Consider the following 23415-nt stretch of genomic DNA (forward strand, 5'->3'; position numbering starts at 1 on the left):
TCTGCAAGATCGGGCCCTGCCAACTCCCTTCTCTCCATTTCCTGCATGAATTCTGGTTATCACAAACTCATAGCTCCATGAACACGCTATGGCCCTTCATGCCTCTGTACCTTTGACCATGATGTTCTCTCTGCATGGGATGCTCTTTCACCCTTTCTTAAACAGAAAACTTCTACTCATCCATCAAAGTCCAGCTCAGACGTCACCTCCTCCCTGAAGCCTTCCTCAACTACCCCTACAGAGTTAAGTGGCTCCTACAAACTCTGCACTGTGATGGCTGTTCCTGGGTCTGTCTCCCCAACCAGACAAGGTTCTCTCTGGAGGCAGCGACTGTTGGGGTCAGCTCTGTGCCCTCTGACCCATGCAGCATAAGGCATAAGTGTCAATGAATGAGTGGCTAGTGGGGACTTTATATCCTTTTGTTCCAAGCACCCATTTTACAGATAAGGAAACTGAGGCCCAGACAGGGCAGAGACTTGCTTCAGGTCACCTGGGGAATAGCTGAGGGTGGACAGGGCTGGAGTTCCCAGCTTCTGGGGCCCTGCTGGAGCATCTCCCAGCAAGTTCTGGGGGAGACATACTGCCCCTGCCCGTGGGTACCTGGTGGCGATGAGTGGGGCAGTACGGACTGGCCGGCTCAGGGCCTCGCGGGTTTCAGGGAGAGAAGAGTAGAGGAGCAGTTCCTTTTCAGTCAGCAGGGCCAGGGTGGGGGCCGTGCCCCCACTGGGCAGCTGCAGGTGACAAAACAGCAGTGAGGATGGGTAGGGGAAGAGAAGGCAGAGGACCCGGGCGGGGCAAGGTGGCCAGGGCACTGGGAACAGGGCCAGCTCCAAAGGAGCAGAAGAGAGGGAGGGATAGGTCCCAGGCCCAGCAGGCACCTGCTCAGTCAGCCAGCCAATCTGCTTGATGTCCTGGCTCGCAGCTGTGCTGGTGGCTGCCAGCAGTGCCTGCAGCTCATCCTTGACCCGCAGCATCAGAGCATTGACCTGGGCTTGGATGGCACTCGCCCACGACCTCGCGCTAGCCTCATCCTTGGCCCTCAGGAATAGGGTGTCTTGGCCTTCTGCCGAGCAGATCTCCAGATACCTGCAGGCACAAATGGGTGGAGGCAAGGACCTGACCACTAGGCTGCAGCTGCCCAACCCTGGCTCAAGAAACCCCACCCACCACCAAACCAGGAGAAACCAGGGGGATATCCCTGAGAATCAGGAGCGACCCTCACTGCTGGGCTCCAGCCGCAGTTGCTGGGGCCTTATGGGGCATAGGGACAAGAGAGTGTGAGACACACATACATATTCATGTCTTTTGTGGGGTTTTTGTTGTTGTGTTTGAAACAGAGCCTTGCTCTGTCACCCAGGCTGCACTGCAATGGCCCGATCTCGGCTCACTGCAATCTCCGCCTCCCAGGTTCAAGCGATTCTCCTGCCTCAGCCTCCCAAGAAGCTGGGATTACAGGTGCATGCCACCACACCCAGATCATTTTTGTATTTTTAATAGAGATGGGGTTTCACCATATTGGCCAGGATGGTCTTGATCTCCTGACCTCGTGATCCACCCGCCTCGGCTTCCCAAAGTGCTGGGATTACAGGCATGAGCCACCATGCCCGGCCTTATTTTTTTTATTTTTAGTAGAGATGGGGTTTCACCATCTTGGCCAGGCTGGTCTCGAACTCCTGACCTCAAATGATCAGCCTGCCTTGCCCTGCAAAGTGCTGGGATTACAGGCATGAGCCACCGTGCCCGGCCTACACATATGCATATACACACAAATACACACACACACTCAAACATGCACGATGGTGTGATGGGGCCTAAATTATTGCTTTGTGACCATTCCTAATCTTGCCCCTTTCTCCTGGTTTCTAAGGAACATCCTCTTCTGGGCCAGCTCTCAGGTTCTCCTTGTTGCGTAGAACCAAACTAATTCACTAATAAGAGCAGGAAAAAAAAAAAAAAAAAAAACTAGGCTGGGCATGGTGGCTCATGCCTGTAATCCCAGAACTTCGGGAGACTAAGCCAGGAGGATGGCTTGAGCCCAGGAGTTCAAGACCACCCTGGACAACAAAGTGAGACACTCATCTCTAAAAAAGAAAAAAAAAAATTTTTTTTTCTTTGAGATGTAGTCTCGCCCTGTCGTCCAGGCTGGAGTGCAGTGGCACGATCTCTGCTCACTGCAAGCTCCGCCTCCCGGGTTCATGCCATTCTCCTGCCTCAGCCTCCTGAGTAGCTGGAACTACAGGCGCCTGCCAGCATGCCTGACTAATTTTTGGCATTTTCAGTAGAGACAGGGTTTCACCGTGTTAGCCAGGATAGTCTCGATCTCCTAACCTCATGATCCGCCCGCCCCGGCTTCCCAAAGTGCTGGGATTACAGGCATGAACCACTCTGCCCAGCCCAAAAAAAAAACTTTTTTTAGTTAGCCAGGCATGGTGACACGTGCCTGTAGTCCCAGCTACTTAGAGGCTGAGGCAGGAGAATCACTTGAGCCCAGGAGTTTGAGGCTGCAGTGAGCTATAAGGGTGCCACTGCACTCCAGCCTAGATGACAGCACAAGACCTCATCTTAAAAAACAGAAAAACGGCCGGGCGCGGTGGCTCAAGCCTGTAATCCCAGCACTTTGGGAGGCCGAGACGGGCGGATCACGAGGTCAGGAGATCGAGACCATCCTGGCTAACATGGTGAAACCCCGTCTCTACTAAAAATACAAAAAACTAGCCGGGCGACGTGGCGGGCGCCTGTAGTCCCAGCTACTCGGGAGGCTGAGGCAGGAGAATGGCGTGAACCGGGAGGCGGAGCTTGCAGTGAGCTGAGATCCGGCCACTGCACTCCAGCCTGGGCGGCAGAGCGAGACTCCGTCTCAAAAAAAAAAAAAAAAAAAAACAGAAAAAACAGGCCGGCGCAGTGGCTCATGCCTGTAATCCCAGCGCTTTGGGAGGCTGAGGCGGGTGGATCACCTGAGTTTGGAGTTCAAGACCAGCCTGACCAACATGGAGAAATCCCGTCTCTACTAAATATACAAAATTAGCTGGGCGTGGTGGCGCATGCCTATGATCCCAGCTACTAGGGAGGCTAAGGCAGGAGAATCGCTTGAACCTGGGAGGTGGAGGTTGCGGTGAGCCGAGATCACACCATTGCACCCCAGCCTGGGCAACAAGTGTGAAACTCCATCTCAAAAAAAAAAAAAAGAAAAACAGACCAGGCGCAGTGGCTCACGCCTGTAATCCCACCACTTTGGGAGGCCAAGGCAGGCAGATAACCTGAGGTCAGGAGTTCAGGACCAGCCTGACCAACATGGAGAAACCCCGTCTCTACTAAAAACACAAAATTAGCCGGGCATGGTGGCGCATGACTGTAATCCCAGGTGCTAGGGAGGCTGAGGCAGGAGAATCGCTTGAACCCGGGAGGTGGAGGTTGTAGTGTGCTGAGATTGTGCCATTGCACTCCAGCCTGGGCAACAAGCGTGAAACTCCATCTAAAAACAAAAACAAAAACAAAACAACAACAACAAAACTAAACTAAAGAGGTTTGAGGCCAGGCATGGTGGTTCACACCTATAATCCCAGCACTTTGGGAGGCTGAGCGGGGCAGATCACTTGGAATTCAAAACCAGCCTAGCCAACAGGGCCAAACCCCATCTCTTCTAAAAACACAAAAAAATTAGCCAGATGTCATGGTGGGCACCTGTAGTCCCAGCTACTTGGGAGGCTGAGGCACCAGAATCACTTGAACCCGGGAGGTGGAGGTTGCAGTGAGCTGAGCTTGCACCACTGCACTCCGGCCTGGGTGACAGAGTGAGATCCCTCATCTCAAAAAAAAAAAAGAAATAATAAATTATTGTTTTCTAAACCACTAAATTTTAGGAATGGTTTGTGATATAGCAACAGATAGCCAAAATACCAGGAGAAAAGACTCTTTGGCTTTTGTCTTCTTTCTGCCTGGAATATGAACACAGTTCTTGGGATGCAGCCACCATCCTGCCTCCACAAAGAAGAAAACCACCCATAATTAAAATGGCAGAGCAGGAAGCTAGAAGCCTGGCATCCTTGAGCATCTACAGCAGCCTGAATAGCGGACCCCTGGACTTTTTTTAAACGTGGGAAAATTAACCCTTTATTTAAGTAATTGCTTGTTGGAGTTTCTATACTTGCAGCCCAGTTCAATCCTAACATTGAGTAAAAGTTTGAAGTAGTTTTCATTACATTTTGGTTGCCAGGCTGTATCCCTATGACTGGGATACTGCACTGACAGTGGGCCATATGGAACCCCAGTTATATTCAGATTACATATATATTTAGGCATGTACATGTTCAAACACACATGCAGACACATATGTGCATACACACATACAAATAACATAAACACACGTACAAATCTATACTCACATGCAAATGCTCTCACATATACATATAAACACTTGCATTTACATGTCATCTACATGTGCACACACTTAGAAACATATACACATGTTTCAGGTAATGTCTGGGATCAGGCTGGGAGTCTAAGGTTCTATGAGTCTCTGAAAGGACTAATACTACCTCACCTTCACCCTCACCAAAGGCCCTTCCGGGCCAGGCATGGTGGCTCACCTCTGTAATCCCAGCACTTTGGGAGCCAAAGGTGAATGGATCTTGAGGTCAGGAGTTTGAGACCAGCCTAGCCAATGTGGTGAAACCCCATCTCTAGTAAAAATACAGCCGGGCGCGGTGGCTCATGCCTGTCATCCTAGCACTTTGGGGGGCCAAGGCAGGCAGAATTCCTGAGCTCAGGAATTCAAGACCAGCCTGGGCAACATGATGAACCCCTGTCTCTGCTAAAATACAAAAAAAAAATTAGCCGGGCATGTTGACAGGTGCCTGTAATCCCAGCTACTTGGGAAGTCTGAGGCAGGAGAATCGCTTGAACCCAGGAGAAGGGGACCACAATGAGCCAAGATTGCACCACTGCACTCCAGCCTGGGCAACAGAGCGAGACTCCATCTCAGAAACAAAAACAAAAACAAAGGCTCTTCTGTAGAGCATCTGCAAGGGACCTGTGAATCACCAGTGCTTGCCTCATGGGGGCAAGCAAGAGGTGTGGCATCAAGTGAGACCAAGAGATTTGGATACTGGACATTAACCAGCCCTCCCAGCCAATGTTGGGCATTTGCTTGGCATTGAACCCTGGCTGTCACTAGGACCCACAGCCCAAGCTTGTAATGCATATACCACTTAAGCATCACCTCCAACACTGCATATCCCACTTGACCAAATATGCACCATTCAGCCACCACCATCACTCAGGCATCTTGCAGCTTCCAAAGCAGAAAGGACTACCAGGAATGAGGCAAGCGCCACCCTTTCTGGTTGTGTGATCTCAAGCAGGTTACTTCCCCTCTCTGTCCTCATCTATAAAATGGAGGTGAGCTGGGAAGGATGGCTCATGCCTGTAATCCCAGCACTTTGGGAGGCCGAGGCAGGCAGATCACCTGAGGTCAGGAGTGTGAGACCAGCCTGGCCAACATGGTGAAACCCCATCTCTACAAAAAATACAAAAGTTAGGCAGGGCACAGCGGCTCACGCCTATAATCCCAGCACTTCGGGAGGTCGAGGCAGGCGGATCACCTGAGGTCAGGAGTTCGTGACCAGCCTGACCAACATGGAGAAACCCCATCTCTACTAAAAATACAAAAAATTAGCCAGGCATGGTGGCGGGCACCTGTAATCCCAGCTACTTGGGAGGCTGAGGGAGGAGAATTGCTTGAACCCAGAAGGCGGAGATTGCAGTGAGCCAAGATCACACCATTGCACTCCAGCCTGGGCAACACAGTGAGACTCTGTAAAAAAAAAAAAAAAAAAAAGTAGGCCAGGCGCGGTGGCTCAAGCCTGTAATCCCAGCACTTTGGGAGGCTGAGACAGGCGGATCACGAGGTCAGGAGATCGAGACCATCCTGGCCAAAACGGTGAAACCCCCGTCTCTACTAAAAAAATACAAAACCTAGCTGGGCGAGGTGGCGGGCGCCTGTAGTCCCAGCTACTCGGGAGGCTGAGGCAGGAGAATGGCGTGAATCCAGGAGGCAGAGCTTGCAGTGAGCTGAGATCCGGCCACTGCACTCCAGCCTGGGCGACAGAGCAAGACTCTGTCTCAAAAAAAAAAAAAAAAAGTTAGCCAGGTGTGGTGGCGGGCACCTGTAGTCCCAGCTACTTGGGAGGCTAAGGCAGGAGAATCATTTGAACCCAGGAGGCAGGATTGCAGTGAGCCAAGATCATTGCACCACTGCACTCCAGCCTGGGTGACACAGCAAAACTCTGGCTCAAAAATAAAATAAAATAAAATAAGGCCGGCGCGGTGGCTCAAGCCTGTAATCCCAGCACTTTGGGAGGCCGAGACGGGCGGATCATGAGGTCAGGAGATCGAGACCATCCTGGCTAATACGGTGAAACCCCGTCTCTACTAAAAATACAAAAAAAACTAGCCGGGCGACGAGGCGGGCGCCTGTAGTCCCAGCTACTCGGGAGGCTGAGGCAGGAGAATGGCCTAAACCCGGGAGGCGGAGCTTGCAGTGAGCTGAGATCTGGCCACTGCACTCCAGCCTGGGCAGCAGAGCAAGACTCCGTCTCAAAAAAAAAATAAATAAAAAAAAAAAAAATAAAATAAAATAAAATAAAATAAAAAGGAGGCGAAATAATAGGACTTTGCCCATTGGGCCTCTGTGAGAGCTAAATAATATTGCACATGGAAAGCACTCAGCACAGTGCTGGGCACACAGTATACACTCAGTAAATGTTTGGTGGTATCAATATTATCAATGAACTGTTAAAGGCTGCTCAGATGTGAAGGATGTAACCGTCCATGGCCCTGATAAAACCAGACATCTCAGAGCTCAAGCAGAGTGGGAAGAGACGAGAGGATCAGTGAGTCTAACAACCTTATCTCACAATGGATAATCTAAAGGTCAGTGAGGAAAAGGGCCTAGTTCAAAGAGAACCAGGACTGGAACACAGGGTTCTTCCCCAGACCAAGTTCATCCCCATATATGAGCTGCCCAGAGGAAGAAGTGAAAAGCAAAGCACACCATCATCTCCATAGCTTCACTCATGCTTCCAGTCAATCTATCTTTTAAGCACCTACTATGTTCTGGCATCACGCTGGTCATTCGTACAACAGAGGTGTCTTTACGTTGGTCCTACCACCTGACACCAGGGCATCTGTCTGTCTGAGTTGCCCCCCAGCCCAGCCTTACCTGGGCTCCGGGTCAGTGGGGGTGCACCTCTTTGAGACATATGCCATCTTCAAGGACACGTGTTTGGCCTCGCTGAGGTTCTGGGGTGTGGGGCCAGGGGAGGAAGGCTGCCGCTGAAGGGGTGAGGCAGGAGGTGAGTCCCAGCCAACCGAGGTCCCACTAGCAGAGTTCTTGAAATACGGTGAGACGTCCTTCATATACTTGACTGGTTGGGAGAGACATCAGCAGTCACCACTGTGACATGGGCTCCCAGCACATATCACAATTGTCACTAATTAAGAGTGTCCAGTGTCACTATTAGACCTTTAGTAAGCAAGAGTCCAATAGTGATATTAACAAATTCTTCTAGGTTAAAGTCTCTGACGGGGCAGTGGAGCAGATAATACTATATCCCTTTTCTGTATCCCTATATAGAGATAGGGCCCTCCTATATCCCTTCTCTCATTTTCCCTGTGGTTGATAGACACACAGCCACCTGGAAGAAAGACTATTTCCCAGCCTCCTTTGCAGTGAGGTGTGGCCATGTGACTTTTTTTTTTTTTTTTTGAGACAGTTTCTCTCTGTCACCCAGACTAGAGTGACGTGGTGCTATCACAGCTCACTACAGCCTCAGTCTCCCAGATCAATCAGTCCTCCCACCTCAGCTCCCCAAGTAGCTGGGTCTACAGGTATGCACCACCACACCCAGCTATTGATTTGTTGTAGAGATGGGGTCTCACCATGTTGCTGGTCTTGAACCCCTAGACAGTGTATACAAGAAGGTGGTTAAAAGACTTTCCCAGGCTGGGCGTGGTGGCTCACGCCTATAATCCTAGCACTTTTGGAGGCCAAGGCAGGCAGATCACTTGAGGTCAAAAGTTTGAGACCAGCCTGACCAACATGGTAAAACCCCGTCTCTACTAAAAATACAAAAATCAGCCGGGCGTGGTGGCTCGCACCTGTAATCCCAGCTACTGGGGAGGCTGAGGCAGGAGAATCACTTGAAACCGGGAGGAGGAGGTTGCAGTGAGCCAAGATCGCACCACTGTTCTCCAGCCTCGGCAACAGAGCAAGATTCTGTCTCAAAAAAAAAAAGACTTTCCCAGGCTGGGCATGGTGGCTCACGCCTATAATTCCAGCACTTTGGGAGGCTGAGGCAGTGTGGATCACTTGAGGTCAGGACATGGTGCAACCCTGTCTCTACTAATAATACAAACGTTAGCTGGGAGGGGTGCTACATGTCTGTAATCCCAGCTGCTTGAGAGGCTGAGGCATGAAAATCATTTGAACATGGGAAGCAGAGGTTGCAATAAGCCAGGATTGCACCACTGCACTCCAGCCTGGACAATGAAGTGAGATTGTCTCCAAAAAAAAAAAGATGACTTTCCCAAGACCTTGTCTCTCTTCTCCCAACAACGATATACCCTCTATGGGTGCCTGATGCCTGCTAGCCTGTGGGCAGCCTCTCTTCCTCTGCTCTCAACCACACCTGCTCCCAGGGCCATCTGGCTTGCTAGCTATCTGACGTCTGCAGTCAAAGCCCAGTCAACGTGCCCTGTGAGTGGACAGCCCAGGAAGGAGTTAGGAATTCTTGGCCCACCTTCCTGGAAGAACCAGATAAGAAGCTATTTCTGTCGCAGGAGATGCCTCTGAGGCTCAGATAGGATTCAAAGCAAACGGGGGCAAGAGAGGGAGTTACAAACCCTATTAGGGTTGGAATAGAAGCAACATTGAAAGAAAGCAGGGCCAGGTTTTTTTGGAAGAAGCAAATCTAGATCTGACTTTTGGGGACTAGGACTCAAATGACTTATCACTGCAGCAACGACTTACCCCACGACTGATTATTGGATTATGTCTCAAAGGGCAGTGGAAGTGGGACATGTCACAGCCTACTTGACAGCCAAAAACCATCTCCCCTCTTTTTCCTTTGCTAAGAGAACCCTGAGTCCTAGAGGCTCAGCTTCTCCCCAGCTTAGAGGGAGAACCTTGATTGGTCAAATCTAATCATGATCATTCCATCCTTCTTGCTTGTGATTGGTTTAGAAAGGGGCAAACAATACAGTTCTGGCCAATGAGTTTTGATGAAAAAAACACTGCCTTCCTTTTCTCCTCCTTTCACCTTTCAAAGTTGCTAGGAGGGAGCTTGTTACTAGCACAACAACAGCTACTTATTTTTTCTTTTTTTTTCTTTTTCTTTTTCTTTTTTTTTTTTTTGAGACAGAGTCTCGCTCTGTCGCCCAGGCTGGAGTGCAGTGGTGCAATATTGGCCCACTGCAACCTCTGCCTCCCAGGTTCAAGCAATTCTGCCTCAACCTCCCAAGTAGCTGGGCTTATAGGTGCGTACCACCACACGCAGCTAATTTTTGTATTTTTAGTAGAGATGGGGTTTCGCCATGTTGGCCAGACTGGTCTTGAACTCCTGACCTCAGGTGCTCCACTAGCCTCGGCCTCCAAAAGTGCTGGGATTACAGGCGTGAGCCACTGTGCCTGGCCTACTTTTTGACCACAAAGGTTGGGGTCCACACATTGAAGATGGTGAAGCAGAAAGATGGAGAGACCTGAGTTTTCGATGATACCATGAGCCCCTAAATTAATCTTCCCTGGAGCCATGCTGCCTCAAGATGTTCTGGAAGATAACACATTTTCTTCGATGTTTAAACCTCATTGAATTGGGTTCCTGTTACTTGCAGTCAAAACCATCCTGACAAATACAGCCCCCAATGATGCAACTGCTACATCTCCTTGCTACAAGTGGCCACATCCCTCCCCTGCTCAAAGCCCTGCTCTGGCTCCCGTGCACCCTTCGCCTAACTTCAATGCCCTCTAGGATGTGGGCCCTGCCCATAGGTCCTGTCCTCCTCCCTGGCTTCACTTCTTGCCATATCCCTCATCTCACCCTCTAGTCCAATCATACTAACTACTCAGAAGCTGTATGAGCTTCCAAACTTCCACACTATTGAATGCAGTTCCCGGCCTTGCACGGTGTCTCATGTCTATAATCCCAGCACTTTGGGAGGCCACAGTGGGTGGATTGCTTGAGTTCAGGAGTTTGAGATGAACCTGGCCAACATGGGGAAACGCCGTCCTTATTAAAAATACAGAAAAAAATTAGCTGGGCATGGTGGCGGGCACCTGTAATCCCAGCTACTTGGGAGGCTGAGGCAGGAGAATTGCTTGAACACAGGAGGCGGAGGTTCCAGTGAGCCAAGATCACGCCACTGCACTCCAGCCTGAGGGACAGAGCGAGACCCCATCTCAAAAAAAAAAAAGAAAGAAAGTACAGGCCGGGCGCGGTGGCTCAAGCCTGTAATCCCAGCACTTTGGGAGGCCAAGATGGGCGGATCACAATGTCAGGAGATCGAGACCATCCTGGCTAACACGGTGAAACCCCGTCTCTACTAAAAACTACAAAAAACTAGCTGGGCGAGGTGGCGGCGCCTGTAGTCCCAGATACTCAGGAGGCTGAGGCAGGAGAATGGCATGAACCCGGGAGGCGGAGCTTGCAGTGAGCTGAGATCCGGCCACAGCACTCCAGACTGGGTGACAGAGCGAGACTCCGTCTCAAAAAAAAAGAAAAAAAAAGAAAGTAAGTACAATTAAAAAAAAAAAAAAATTAGCCAGGTGTTGTGACACACACCTGTGATCCCAGCTACTCAAGAGGCTGTGGCAGGAGGATCGCTTGAGCCCAGGAGGCAGAGGCTGCAACAACCCATGATTATGCCACTGCACTTCAGTCTGGGTAACAGAGTGATATCCTGTCTCACAAAAAAAAAAAAAAAAAAAAGAGAGAGAGAGAGAAAAGAAAAGAAAAGAAAAGAAAGAAAATGCAATTCCTTCTGGAGTCAGATGGTCTTGGATTTGAATTCCAGCTCCAGCACTGTCTAGCTGTGTAACCATTGACAAGGTCATTCACCTCTCTGGGCCTCAATCTGCTAGTCAATAAAAAATGAATAGGGCTGGGCACAGTGGCTCAAGCCTGTAATCCCAGCACTTTGGGAGGCCAAGGCGGGAGGATCACCTGAGGCTGGGAGTTCAAGACCAGCCTGGCCAACATGGCGAAACCCTGTCTCTACTAAAAATTCAAAAATTAGCCGGGCCGTGGTGGCATGCACCTGTAGTCCCAGCTACTCAGGAGGCTGAGGCAAGATAATTGCTTGAACCCAGGAGGCAGAGGCTGCAGTGAGCCGAGATTGCGCCATTGCACTCCAGCCTGGGCAATAAGAGCGAAACTCTATCTCAAAAAAAAAATAATAAAAATAAAAAGTAATAAAAATAAAAGATGAATAACTACAGCCAGACATGGTGGCCCACGCCTGTAATCCCAGCACTTTGGGAGCCCGAGGTAGGCAGACTGCTCGAGCCCAGGAGTTCAAGACCAGCCTAGGCAACATAGCAAAACCTTGTCTCTACCAAAAATACAAAAAATTAGCCAGGCATGGTAGTGTGCACCTGTAGTCTCAGCTACTCAGGAAGCTGAGGTGGGAGGATTGCTTGAGCCCAAGAGGCAGAGGTCACAGTAAGCCAAGATTACGCCACTGCACTCCAGCCTGGGCAACAGAGCGAGACCCTGTTTCAAAAAAAAAAAAAAGTCTACCTCAGAGAGATGTCAAGATTAAATAAAATGTTGTAAGGCATGTGGTAAGTATTAAGGACTCAAGAAATGGGTGTTTCTCACTTATCAGCCTTCCTTGTCCACACTTCCTAGGTCTCTGATTCTGTGTGTTGGGGTTGTCTCCTCCACAAAACTGGGAACTCCTAAAAGAAATGGCTGGGTGCAGTGCCTCACACCTGTAATCCTAGCACTTGGAAGGCCGAGGCGGGTGGATCACGAGGTCAGAAGATTGAGACCATCTTGGCCAAAGTGGTGAAACCCCATCTCTACTAAAAATACAAAAATTAGCCAGGCATGGTGGCATGCGCCTATAGTCCCAGCTACTCAGGAGGCTGAGGCAGGAGAGTCGCTTGAACCCAGGAGGTGGAGGTTGCAGTGAGCCGAGATCGTGCCATTGCACTCCAGCCTAGGCAACAGAGCAAGACTCCGTCTCAAAAAAAAAAAGAAAGAAAGAAACTGGGCTTGCTCTTCCAACCCAGAGTTGGCCAGGTAGTAGCTTACGCCTGTAATCCCAGCACTTGGGGAGGCCGAGGCAGGCAGATCACTTGAGCCTAGGAGTTTGAGAGCAGCCTGGGCAACATGGCAAAACCCCGTCTCTACCAAAATACAAAAAACTTGTTGGGCATGGTGGTGTGCATCTGTAGTCCTAGGTACTTGGGAGGGTGAGGTGGGAGGCTTGCTTGAGCCCAGGTTGAAGCTGTAGTCAGCCTTGATCACACCACTGCACTCCAGCCTGCATGACAAAGCAAGACCCTGTTTCAAACAAACAAACCCAGAGTCAGTGTTCTGTGAATGAAAAAATGAATGCCAGGGCAGGACAGGCTAATTTAGCAAGAGGTAAGAGGTGCCATAGCCCAGGAGATCCAGGCCCAGCTCACAGGTCACCTCCTCTAGGAAGCCTTCCCAGATGCCCAGTCTGGATTCATCATACCCATCACCTCTGCAGTCCCCTACGCTTCACTCCCCTGTGATTGTCTATGTGGGGTCTGTGTCCCCAACTAGACTGAGAGCACTTTGAGGGCAGGGACCTGGTCTGACTCTTCTCTGTGTCCCCAGAATCCAGCAGAGATCTCATACACTACGTGCTCAGCAAATGAACATTTGTCAACTTTGAAGCCAGAGAAACTGCCAGATCCTCTGCTCACCCAGCCATCCCAGACCTGGGTCCCCCTCCTTTCCCACAGGAACATGCTATAAATGGACAGCATACCAGCTGATGCCAGAATCAGGGCTTGCATTTCACAAAACAAGTGGCCTGTCCCAGAGTGGGGGTGGGGTCCTGGGGGCCCCAGAGTGTGGCCATAAATAGCCCAACTCTGAGGCCTCCTCCCCTCTCTGATTTCTGCCTGAGTCACCCGACAAGGCAGGGTGGGGCTGCCAAAGCCTGTGGCCTAGAGAGCTGTGGGCACAACCACAGCCCTGGGGCCAGCATTCTTGAGACTCCAAAGATAGGCCTAGCCAGTGCCCCCATCCTCCCCAGCCAAGCCTCTGGCCTGGGAACCTGATAAGCAGTGACACATGGGCCCTTCCTCCTCAGGGAAGCTGAGATACCCCAATTTCCAGGGACCTCCAGGTCTGCCAAGGAGGGAAGCCAGGATCTGGCCCTGGCCCCAAAGAGCCAAGAATAGATTCCACTGGAAATACACGGAAGAGAAACAGGGGAGGATCACTCACTCAGTCCAGTATAAATGGACTGGGGGTCACATATGCATTGCTGAGAGAAGGGAACACGTGTTTGGGCAACAGGATCTCCAGTACTTATCCCAGTGCTTAATAAATGTCTGTGACTCAATGTCCTGGCTGAAGGGAAGCCTGTCCTCCAAGCTCAAGCTGTTCCTTGTCTGTTCAGTGTGTGGTCATTTACTTACCCCTGCTTGAAATTAGATGACAGAGCCATTGTTTACTAGCCCATAGCCTTTCTCCCCTAACCAGAATGTCAGTTCCCTGATAGCAGGGGCTGCCCTGTTTTCCAGTTCACTAGGGTATCCTCACCATCAAGAATAGTACCTGATGGCCGGGTGCGGTAGCTCACGCCTGTATTCCCAACACTTCGGGAGGCCAAGGCAAGCAGATCACCTGAGGTCAGAAGTTTGAGACCAGCCTGGCCAACATGGCGAAACCCCATCTCTACGAAAAATACAAAAAAAGCCAGGTGTGGTGGCACACGCCTGTAATCCCAGCTACTTGGGAGGCTGAGGCAGGAGAATTTCTTGAACTCAGGAGGCAGAGGTTGCAGTGAGCCAAGATCACGCCACTGCACTCCAGCCTGGGTGACAGAGCAAGACTCCATCTCAAAAAAAAAAAAAAAAAAAAAAGATCCAGCTGGAGGCTGGGTGCAGTGGCTCTTGCCTGTAATCCCAGCATTTTGGGAGGCCGGGGCAGGTGGATCACTTGAGGCCAGGAGTGCAAGACCAGCCTGGCCAACATGATGAAACCTCGTCTCTCCTAAAAATACAAAAATTAGGCATGGTGGCAGACGTCTGTAATCCCAACTACTTGGGAGGCTGAGACAGGAGAATCACTTGAACCCGGGAGGCAGAGTTTGCAGTGAGCCAGGATTACGACATTGCATTCCAGCCTGGGTGACAGACATCTCAAACAAACAAACAAACAAAAAAAGATTCATCTGGGCTCAGTGGCTCACACCTGTGAGCACTTTGGAAGTCCAAGGCAGGAGGATTGCTTGAGCCCAGGAGTTCAAGAGCAGCCTGGCCAACATGGCAAAACACTGTCTCTACGAAAAATACACAAAATTAGCCAGGTGTAGTGGTGCACACCTGTAATCCCAGCTACTCAGGGGGCTGAGGTGGGAGGATCACTTGAGCCCAGGAGGTTGAGGCTAAAGTGAGCTGTGATTGTGCCACTGCACTCTAGCCTGGGTGACAGAGAGAAACCCTGTCTCAAAAAGAAAAAGCCAATTTAAAAATAAATAAGTGAAAGATTCAATACCTGTAAAGCACCTTCTCCTGCCTGGCATAGAACAGGACTGTCCAGAAACAGCAGTGTGGTTATGATTTCTGCCGCTGTTCCTAGTGTGACAGTATAAGGGGATAGGCATGTAATGTGGTGACAGACAGACGAGGATCTGAATCCAGGCCCCGTACTATCACTTGCATGAGGCAAGGTCTCTCTGGGCCTCAGTTTCTTTGCCTATATAATGGGCACTGACATGTCAGCCCTCAACTTGAACTGGAGGATTCAAGTTCTGGCTGCCCACCCGTCCGCCCAGGATGCTGTGAAGAGGACTTGGGATTCCAGCAGGCTCCGGAAGGGATGGCCTTTAAGGTCTTGCTGGTCTAGCAAGGCTGAACTATAAATAGTTCCTAGACTCTGGCAGGCCCTATAACAGGGATGACCAGCAGAGCCCAGGGGTTGCCACACTTTGGGGGATAAAATCTCACCTTACCACACCCTTGAGTACTACAGGGGTTACAACCTATATAAGATCCCAAAAGCATGTGACCCTTTTGACCTAACAGCAACCATTCCAGGAACCACCCTTCAGATAAGTGCTCACAGGTGCACAGAAGGCTCCTAACACTATTGTCTATCCTGCAAGAGGCTAGGGACAACTTGAATATTCGTGAGTAGGGGCTGCTAAAAACAAGATGTGGACTCCCCGACTGGCAGACACTACTCAGTCTTGTTCATGGCTATATCCCTGGTGCCTGCATTCAGTCCTGGCACAGAGCAAGGGCTCAGTAAATATGTGTTATATGAATGAACAAATCCATGGGATTTTTTTTTTTTTTTTGAGATGGAGTCTCGCTGTCACCCAGGCTGGAGTGCAGTGGCACGATCTTGGCTCACTGCACGCTCCGCCTCCTGGGTTCACACCATTCTTCTGCCTCAGACTCCCAAGTAGCTGGGACCACAGGTGCCCGCCACCACGCCTGGCTAATTTTTTGAATTTTTAGTAGAGAGAGGGTTTTACCATGTTAGCCAGGATGGTCTCAATCTCCCGGCCTCGTGATCTGCCCACCTCGGCCTCCCAAAGTGCTGGGATTACAGGCGTTAGCCACCGTGCCCAGCAGGAATTTTTTTTTCTTTTAATTTGTAGACATGGGGTCTTGCTATGTTGTCCAAGCTGGAGTGCAGCAGCTGTTCACAGGTGCATCATAGTGCACTCCACTCTCGAATTCCTGGCCTCAAACAATCCTCCAACCTCAGCCTCAGGAGTAAATAGGACTACAGATGTGTAGTCCTCCAGCCCAGTAATGGGACATTACATGACCATTAACAAGAATGAGGGGCCGGGCACAATGGCTCACACATGTAATCCCAGCACTTTGGGAGACCAATGGTGGCAGAGCAACTGAGCTCAGTAGTTCAAGACCAGCCTGGGCAACACGGTGAAATCCCGTCTCCACAAAAAGCACAAAAATTTAGCTGGATGTGGTGGTATCCACCTGTAGTCCCAGCTACTCAGGAGGCTGAGATGGGAGGATCACTTGAATCCAGGAGGTCGAGGCTGCAGTGAGCAATGATTGTGCCACTGCACTCCAACCTGGGCAACAGAACGAGACACTGTCTCAAAAAAATTATAAAATAAAAAATATTAAAAAGATTTTTAAAATGAAAAAGACTTACATGTTCTCAACTTATTACGTGATAAAAACAAATATGGAAACTTTCTGGAAGAAAATGTGTGAAAGTATCAACACTGGTTATCTCTATAAGATGATCCCTTTACACTCTCTTGTTGTTGGTAATTTTTTTTTTTAAAGACAGTGCCTTGCTCTGTCGCCCAGATTACAGTACAGTGGCATAATCATAGTTTGGGTACAACCTTGAACTCCTGGGCTCAAGCAATCCTCCTACCCAGCCTCCTGAGAGCTGGGACTACAGGTGCACAACGCTATGCCCGGCTAATTTTTAAAAAAATGTTTGGCCAGCCGCAGTGGCTCACGCCTTTAATCCCAGCACTCTAGGAGGCCGAGGCAGCTGGATTGCTTGAGGTCAGGAGTTTGAAACCAGCCTGATCAAGACGATGAAACCCCATCCCTACTAAAAATACAAAAATTAGCCAGGTGTGGTGGCCGGCACCTGTAATCCCAGCTACTTAGGAGGCTGAGGCAGGAAAATTGCTTGAACCTGGGAGGCAAAGGTTGCAATGAGCCAAGATCATGCCACTGCACTCCAACCTGGACAACAAAGCAAGACTCAATCTCAAAAAAAAACAAAAATTTTTTGTAGGCTGGGCACAGTGACTTATGCCTGTAATCCCAGCACTTTGGGAGGCCTTAGGCAGATCACCTGAGGTCAGGAGTTTGAGACCAGCCTGGCCAACACGGTGAAACCCCACCTATACTATATACAAAAATTAGCCAGGCATGGTGGCACATGCCTGTGATCCCAGCTGCTTGGGAAGGTGAGGCAGGAAAATCACTTGAACCCAGGAGGTGGAGGTTTCAGTGAGCTGAGATAGTACCATTGCACTCCAGCCTGGGTAACAGAGTGAGACTCCACCTAAAAAAAAAAAAAAAATTGGGCCAGGCACAGTGGCTCATGCCTATAATCCTAGCACGTTGGGAGGTCGAGGCGGGTAAATCACCTGAGGTCAGGAGTGGTGAAACCCCATCTCTACTATACAAAAATTAGCCAGACGTGTTGGTGTGCGCCTGTAATCCCAGTTACACAGGAGGCTGAAGCAGGAGAATCGTTTGAACCCAGGAGGTGGAGATTGCAGTGAGCCGAGATCACGCCATTGCACTCCAGCCTGGCCAACAAGAGCAAAACTCCATCTCAAAAAAACAAAACAAAACAAAATTGTAGCGATGAGGTCTTGCCATGTTGCCTAGGCTAGTCTCGAACTCCTGGTCTCAAGGGATCCTCCCACCTCAGCCTCTCAAAGTGCTGTAATTACAGGCATGAGCCACTTTTTTTTTTTTTTTTCAAGACAGGGTCGGGCCGGGCGCGGTGGCTCAAGCCTGTAATCCCAGCACTTTGGGAGGCCGAGACGGGCGGATCACGAGGTCAGGAGATCGAGACCATCCTGGCTAACACGGTGAAACCCCGTCTCTACTAAAAATACAAAAACTAGCCGGGCGAGATGGCGGGCGCCTGTAGTCCCAGCTACTGGGGAGGCTGAGGCAGGAGAATGGCGTAAACCCGGGAGGCGGAGCTTGCAGTGAGCTGAGATCCGGCCACTGCACTCCAGCCTGGGCGACAGAGCGAGACTCCGCCTCAAAAAAAAAAAAAAAAAAAAAAAGACAGGGTCTCACTCTGTCACCCAACTTGGAGTGCAATGGCACAATCCCAGCTCACTCCATCCTCCACATCCCGGGCTCAAATGATCCTTCAGCCTCAGCATCCCAAGTAGCTGCAACTGCAGGAATGTGCCACCATGCCTGGCAAATTTTTGTAACTTATTTTTTGGAGAGACAGGGTTTCACTATGTTGCTCAGGCTAAGCTGGATATTTTTGAATGAGCATGTATGTATTACTTTCTAAATTTTCTTTTCTTTTTTTTTTGAGACGGAGTCTCGCTCTGTCACCCAGGCTGGAGTGTAGTGGTGCGATCTTGGCTCACTGCAAGCTCCGCCTCCCGGGTTCACACCATTCTCCTGCCTCAGCCTCCCTAGAAGCTGGGACTACGGGCGCCCGCCACCACGCCCGGCTAATTTTTTTGTATTTTTAGTAGAGACAGGGTTTCACCGTGTTCGCCAAGATGGTCTCGATCTCCTGACCTCGTGATCTGCCCGCCTCGGCCTCCCAAAGTGCTGGGATTACAGGTGTGAGCCACCACGACTGGCCTACTTTTTAAATTTTCTAAAAAAATCTAGTTTATTTTTCAAAAATATACCACACATACCAAGCCATACAAGCCAGGGTTCAGAGATAATGCTCATATCAACTCAGAAGCCTAGATTCAGGGTTCCAGAATCTTAGTAATGGGAGAAAGCAGTACTTATTGAGCACCCACTATATATTGGGGCCAAGCTCAACTCTCTCAAACACACCTTCACCTAATTTCACCAATTTGATGAGATGAATTAATGTCCTCATTTATGTTTATTTTTATTACTTTTTTTTTTTTTTTGAGACAGAGTCTCACTCTGTCGCCCAGGCTGGAGTGCTGTGGAGTGATCTCAGCTCACCACAACCTCCACCTCCTGGGCTCAGGTGATTCTCCTGCCTCAGCCTCCTGAGTAGCTGAGACTACAGGCACATGCTAAATTTTGTATTTTTAGTACAGACGGGGTTTCACCATGTTGACCAGGCTGGTCTTGAACTCTTGACCTCAGGTGATCCACCCACCTCAGCCTCCCAAAGTGCTGGGATTACAGGTGTGAGCCACTGCACCCAGCCATAGTATCTTTATTTAATAAGGGTGAATAAACTGAGTCTCAGAGAGGTGACATAACCTGTAGTGCAGATAAGTATTTAAGAATATAAGTTTTCACTGGGTGCAGTGGCTCACACCTGTAATCCCAGCACTTTGAAAGGCCGAGGAGGGCGGATCACCTGAGGTCAGGAATTTGAGACCAGCCTGGTTAACATGGTGAGACCTTGTCTCTACTAAAAATACAAAAATTAGCCAGGTGTGGTGGCACATGCCTGTAATCCTAGCTACTTTGGAGGCTAAGGCAGAAGAATCACTTGAACCGGGGAGGCGGAGCTTGCAGTGAGCTGAGATTGTGCCACTGTATTCCAGCGTGGGCAATAGAGCGAGACTCCATCTCAAAAAAAAAAGAGAATATGGGTTTTCAGCCAGGCGTGCTGGCTCATACCTGTAATCCCAGCACTTCGGGAGGCTGAGGCAGGAGAATCACTTGAGTCCAGGAGTTTGAGACCAACCTGGACAATATAGTGAGACCCTATCTCTACAAAAAATCAAAACAATAATAGCTGGGTATGGTGGCGCACGCCTGTAGTCTCAGCTACTGGAGAGGCTGTGGTAGGAGGATAGCTTGAGCCCAGGAAGTCGAGACTATAGTGAGCCATGATCATGCCACTGCATTCCAGCGTGCATGACAGAGGGAGACCCTGTCTCTTACAAAATTTTTGTTTTTAATTTAAAAATATATATATAAGTTTTGGCATCTGAAAGACCTGAGCTCATATTCCATCTCTGCCACAGTGTGACCTTGGGCAAGTAATGTCACCTCCCTGAGCTTCAGTGTTCTCATCTATACAATGAATAATGTACCTAATTCACAGGGGTGACATTGAGGATTCAATGAAATAACATAGGGAAGGGCCAGGCGCGGTGGCTCACACCTGTAATCCCAGCACTTTGGGAGGCCAAGGCAGGTGGATCACCTGAGGTCAAGAGATCGAGACCAGCCTGGCCAACATGGTAAAACCCCATCTCTACTAAAAATACAAAAAATTAACCGGGCGTGGTGCCACACGCCTGTAGTCCCAGCTACTCGGGAGGCTGAAATACGAGAATCACTTGAACCCAGGAGGCGGAGGTTGCAGTGAGCTGAGATCGTGCCACTGTACTCTAGCCTGGGCAACAGAGCGAGACTCCATCTCAAAGAAAAAAACAAACATAGGGAAGGCACTTAGCATAGTAGGCGTTCATGTTGTTGAGCACAGTGTGGGTGCTCAATAAGCAGCAGACACTACCATCCTGATTATTATCACTATTATTTCCTCCACCACCAGGAGCAGCCAGGGTCACACAGCTCATCAGGGCCAGAACTTGCCTCCAGAGGCCCATAAGGCATTTTAATCAAGGTCCGGGGAACAGGCCAGGGCTGGATTAAGCCAAGTTTTGTCTGTGGGGAGTCACATGGTCCAAAGCTATGTGTGTGCACAGCCAAGTAAACTTTTCCTTGAGAACAATGGTTAGAACAACAGGTCTCTGCGGCCATGGGAGAACTGAACAGGAGCTCCATTCATGCCCTCTTTCTGGGACAGGGGTCCCTCCAGCATCTCTGGGACACAGCATGACTCAGCTAAGTTGAACAGGGTGGCCCCAAATTAGCTACATCCATGAATGACATCCCGCTTTTGACAATGGTGATTCATCAAGCCAAATCAAAGGCAGTGGCCATCTTCCTGGGAAGAGTCAGTAGGGAGCTGGCCTCAGAGTTCTGAGGACTCAGAACAGAAAAGCTCAAGAGTCAGTCAAGCTCAGCATGATTCTCAAGTCCCATCTTACATATTTAGGAAAGTCAACAGCAATTGAAAAGGTGAAAGGTAAAGCAGAAAGGGTCCAAGATAGACCTCACTGATCAGTCTCCAAACATTCACCAAGATCTAATGTGTGGTGGACTCAGTGCCAGACCTGGGGGCTCAGAGACAAGCTACACATGGGTCCTGCCCTCAAACAGCTTCCAGTTTACTAAAGAAAACAATAGCCGGGCGCGGTGGCTCAAGCCTGTAATCCCAGCATTTTGGGAGGCCGAGATGGGCGGATCACGAGGTCAGGAGATCAAGACCACCCTGGCTAACACGGTGAAACCTCGTTTCTACTAAAAAATACAAAAAAAAAACTAGCCGGGTGAGGTGGAGGGCGCCTGTAGTCCCAGCTACTCGGGAGGCTGAGGCAGGAGAATGGCATAAACCTGGGAGGCGGAGTTTGCAGTGAGCTGAGATCCGGCCACTGCACTCCAGCCTGGGCGACAGAGCAAGACTCCGTCTCAAAAAAGAAAAAAAAAAAAGAGAAAGAAAACAATAACAGGATCAGGCACAGTGGCTCATGCCTGTAACCCCAGTACTTTGGGAGGACTGCTGGAGTCCAGGAGTTCAAGACCAGCCTGGGCAACACAGGGAGACCCTGTTTCTATTAATATTTTTTAATTAGGCAGGCGTGGCAGCACATGCCTGTGGTCCCAGCTACTTGAGAGGCTGAGATAGGAGGATCTCTTGAGCCCAGGAGTTGAGGCTGCAGTGAGCTGCGATCACACCACTGTGCTACAGGCTGGGCAACAGAGTGAGATCCTAAATAAATAAATAAAAGCCTGATCTCTATGAGGGCTATACCTTCCTTACTTTGTATAAAGCACTAAAATTCACTTTATTAGGTTTTTTTTGTTTTGTTTTGTTTTTGAGATAGACACTTGCCCTGTCACCCAGGCTGGAATGCAGTGGTGCAATCTTGGCTCACTGTGACCTGTACCTCCTGGGTTCAAGTGATTCTCCTGTCTCAGCCTCCTGAGTAGCTGGGATTACAGGTGCCCGCCACCATGCTCAGCTAATTTTTATATTTTTAGTAGAGATAGGGTTTCACCATGTTGGTCAGGCTAGTCTTGAACTCCTGACCTCAGGTGATCCACCCGCCTCAGCCTCCCAAAGTGCTGAGATTATAGGCGTGAGCCACCGGGCCTGGCCTTAGTATTTTTTGAGGGGGGGTTGTGGGTTTTTTGTTTTTTTTTTTTTTTTGAGATAAAGTTGTGCTCTTGTCACCCCAGGCTGGAGTGCAATAGTTCGATCTTGGCTCACTGCAACCTCCGCCTCCCGGATTCAAGCAATTCTCCTACCTCAGCCTCCCGAGTAGCTGGGATTACAGGTGCCTGCCACCATGCTCAGCTAATTTTTGTATATTATTAGTAGAGACGGGGTTTCACCATGTTGCCTAGGCTAGTCTCGAACTCCTGACCTCAGGTGATCCACCTGCCTCGGCCTCCCAAGTGCTAGGATACAGGCATGAGCCACTGTGCCCAGCCAATATTATTTTTAATGCATGACAGGCTCACTGTTGTCACAGTCTTGCCAGCCACACTGGAATGGGAGGAGGGAAGGGTGTTTTCCTTGAGGCTGTCCCTCCCTCTTCCCCCAGGCCTGGTGTCCAAGGGCCCAGGTGGGCCCTGGCTTGAGGTCTGCACACACAATGGGCCTCTCTAAGCAGCAGACCGACACATGTTGGCTGCTAGCTTGGGCCCAGCCTGTGGTCACAAACACAACCCTCTGGCTGAGAACAGGATCAGGACATTCCTGCAAACCCCTGATCTAGCAGAAGAAATGTTCTAGGAGGCAGATTAGGGTTGCTGAGGCTCAGCTGAGCCCCCAGCTTAGGCCAGGGAAGTAAGGCTCTCTAGCTGACACCTGGAGTTTGCTGGTAATGCTTGTTCTCCCAGGACATTCTCAGGGGATTCACTACCCACTGAGCTGGAAAAATATCCAGCTGCCTTGCCAAGTTCACATCCAAAGGCCATCCTTCCATGGCCCCTTGGAGGCGGCCTCAATAATGGAATGTGAGTAGGGAAACGCTGAACAATATGGCCAGTGATTGGCTCTGGGGGAACCTAGGCCCAGAGAGAGTCCCAGGAACCCTGGCTGCTCCAGACTGGTACAACTGCCAGGCCCAGACCTTCTCCACTCCCCAAAGTCTCAAGGACCAGCCACAGCCCAGCATCCTCCTATCCTTCAGACTTCTCTGATCACTCTTGCCATGCAGAGATTCCTGACTCCAGTGCCTTCCACCACTCCTCTTCCCCTCTTTGTGCTATCTTGAGTGGAATGACCTCCTTCCATGAGAACTTGGGCCAGGAGAATAGGTCGAAAAAGACTTCAACTAAGGAAAAGTGGGGAAAAACATGAAGGCCACACCCTTCTTCCTCTTACCCAGGCCATAGGCAGGGTTCACCAAGAAATGATCTTGTCCTGTGAAACATCTCAGAGAATATAAGAGCAGGGGCCCCTCAGTCCT

The 23415-nt window shown here is 49.9% G+C and overlaps 1 protein-coding gene across 1 annotated transcript in view; it reads right to left on the reverse strand.

Annotated features, from left to right (window-relative positions):
• SNTA1 (syntrophin alpha 1) overlaps window positions 1-23415 on the reverse strand; it is a 36006-nt gene that overhangs the window by 3606 nt on the left and 8985 nt on the right. Inside the window, exons 3-5 of the mRNA XM_033186117.1 lie at window positions 7220-7424; window positions 879-1086; window positions 601-731 (exon numbers count right to left, since the gene is read on the reverse strand). Coding sequence (XP_033042008.1) covers window positions 601-731; window positions 879-1086; window positions 7220-7424 — 544 coding nt within the window. The remainder of the gene's footprint in view (window positions 1-600; window positions 732-878; window positions 1087-7219; window positions 7425-23415) is intronic.

The sequence above is a fragment of the Trachypithecus francoisi genome, unplaced genomic scaffold (genome assembly GCF_009764315.1).
Source record: "Trachypithecus francoisi isolate TF-2019V2 unplaced genomic scaffold, Tfra_2.0 Lachesis_group21, whole genome shotgun sequence".
In the NCBI taxonomy this organism is placed as follows: domain Eukaryota; kingdom Metazoa; phylum Chordata; class Mammalia; order Primates; family Cercopithecidae; genus Trachypithecus; species Trachypithecus francoisi.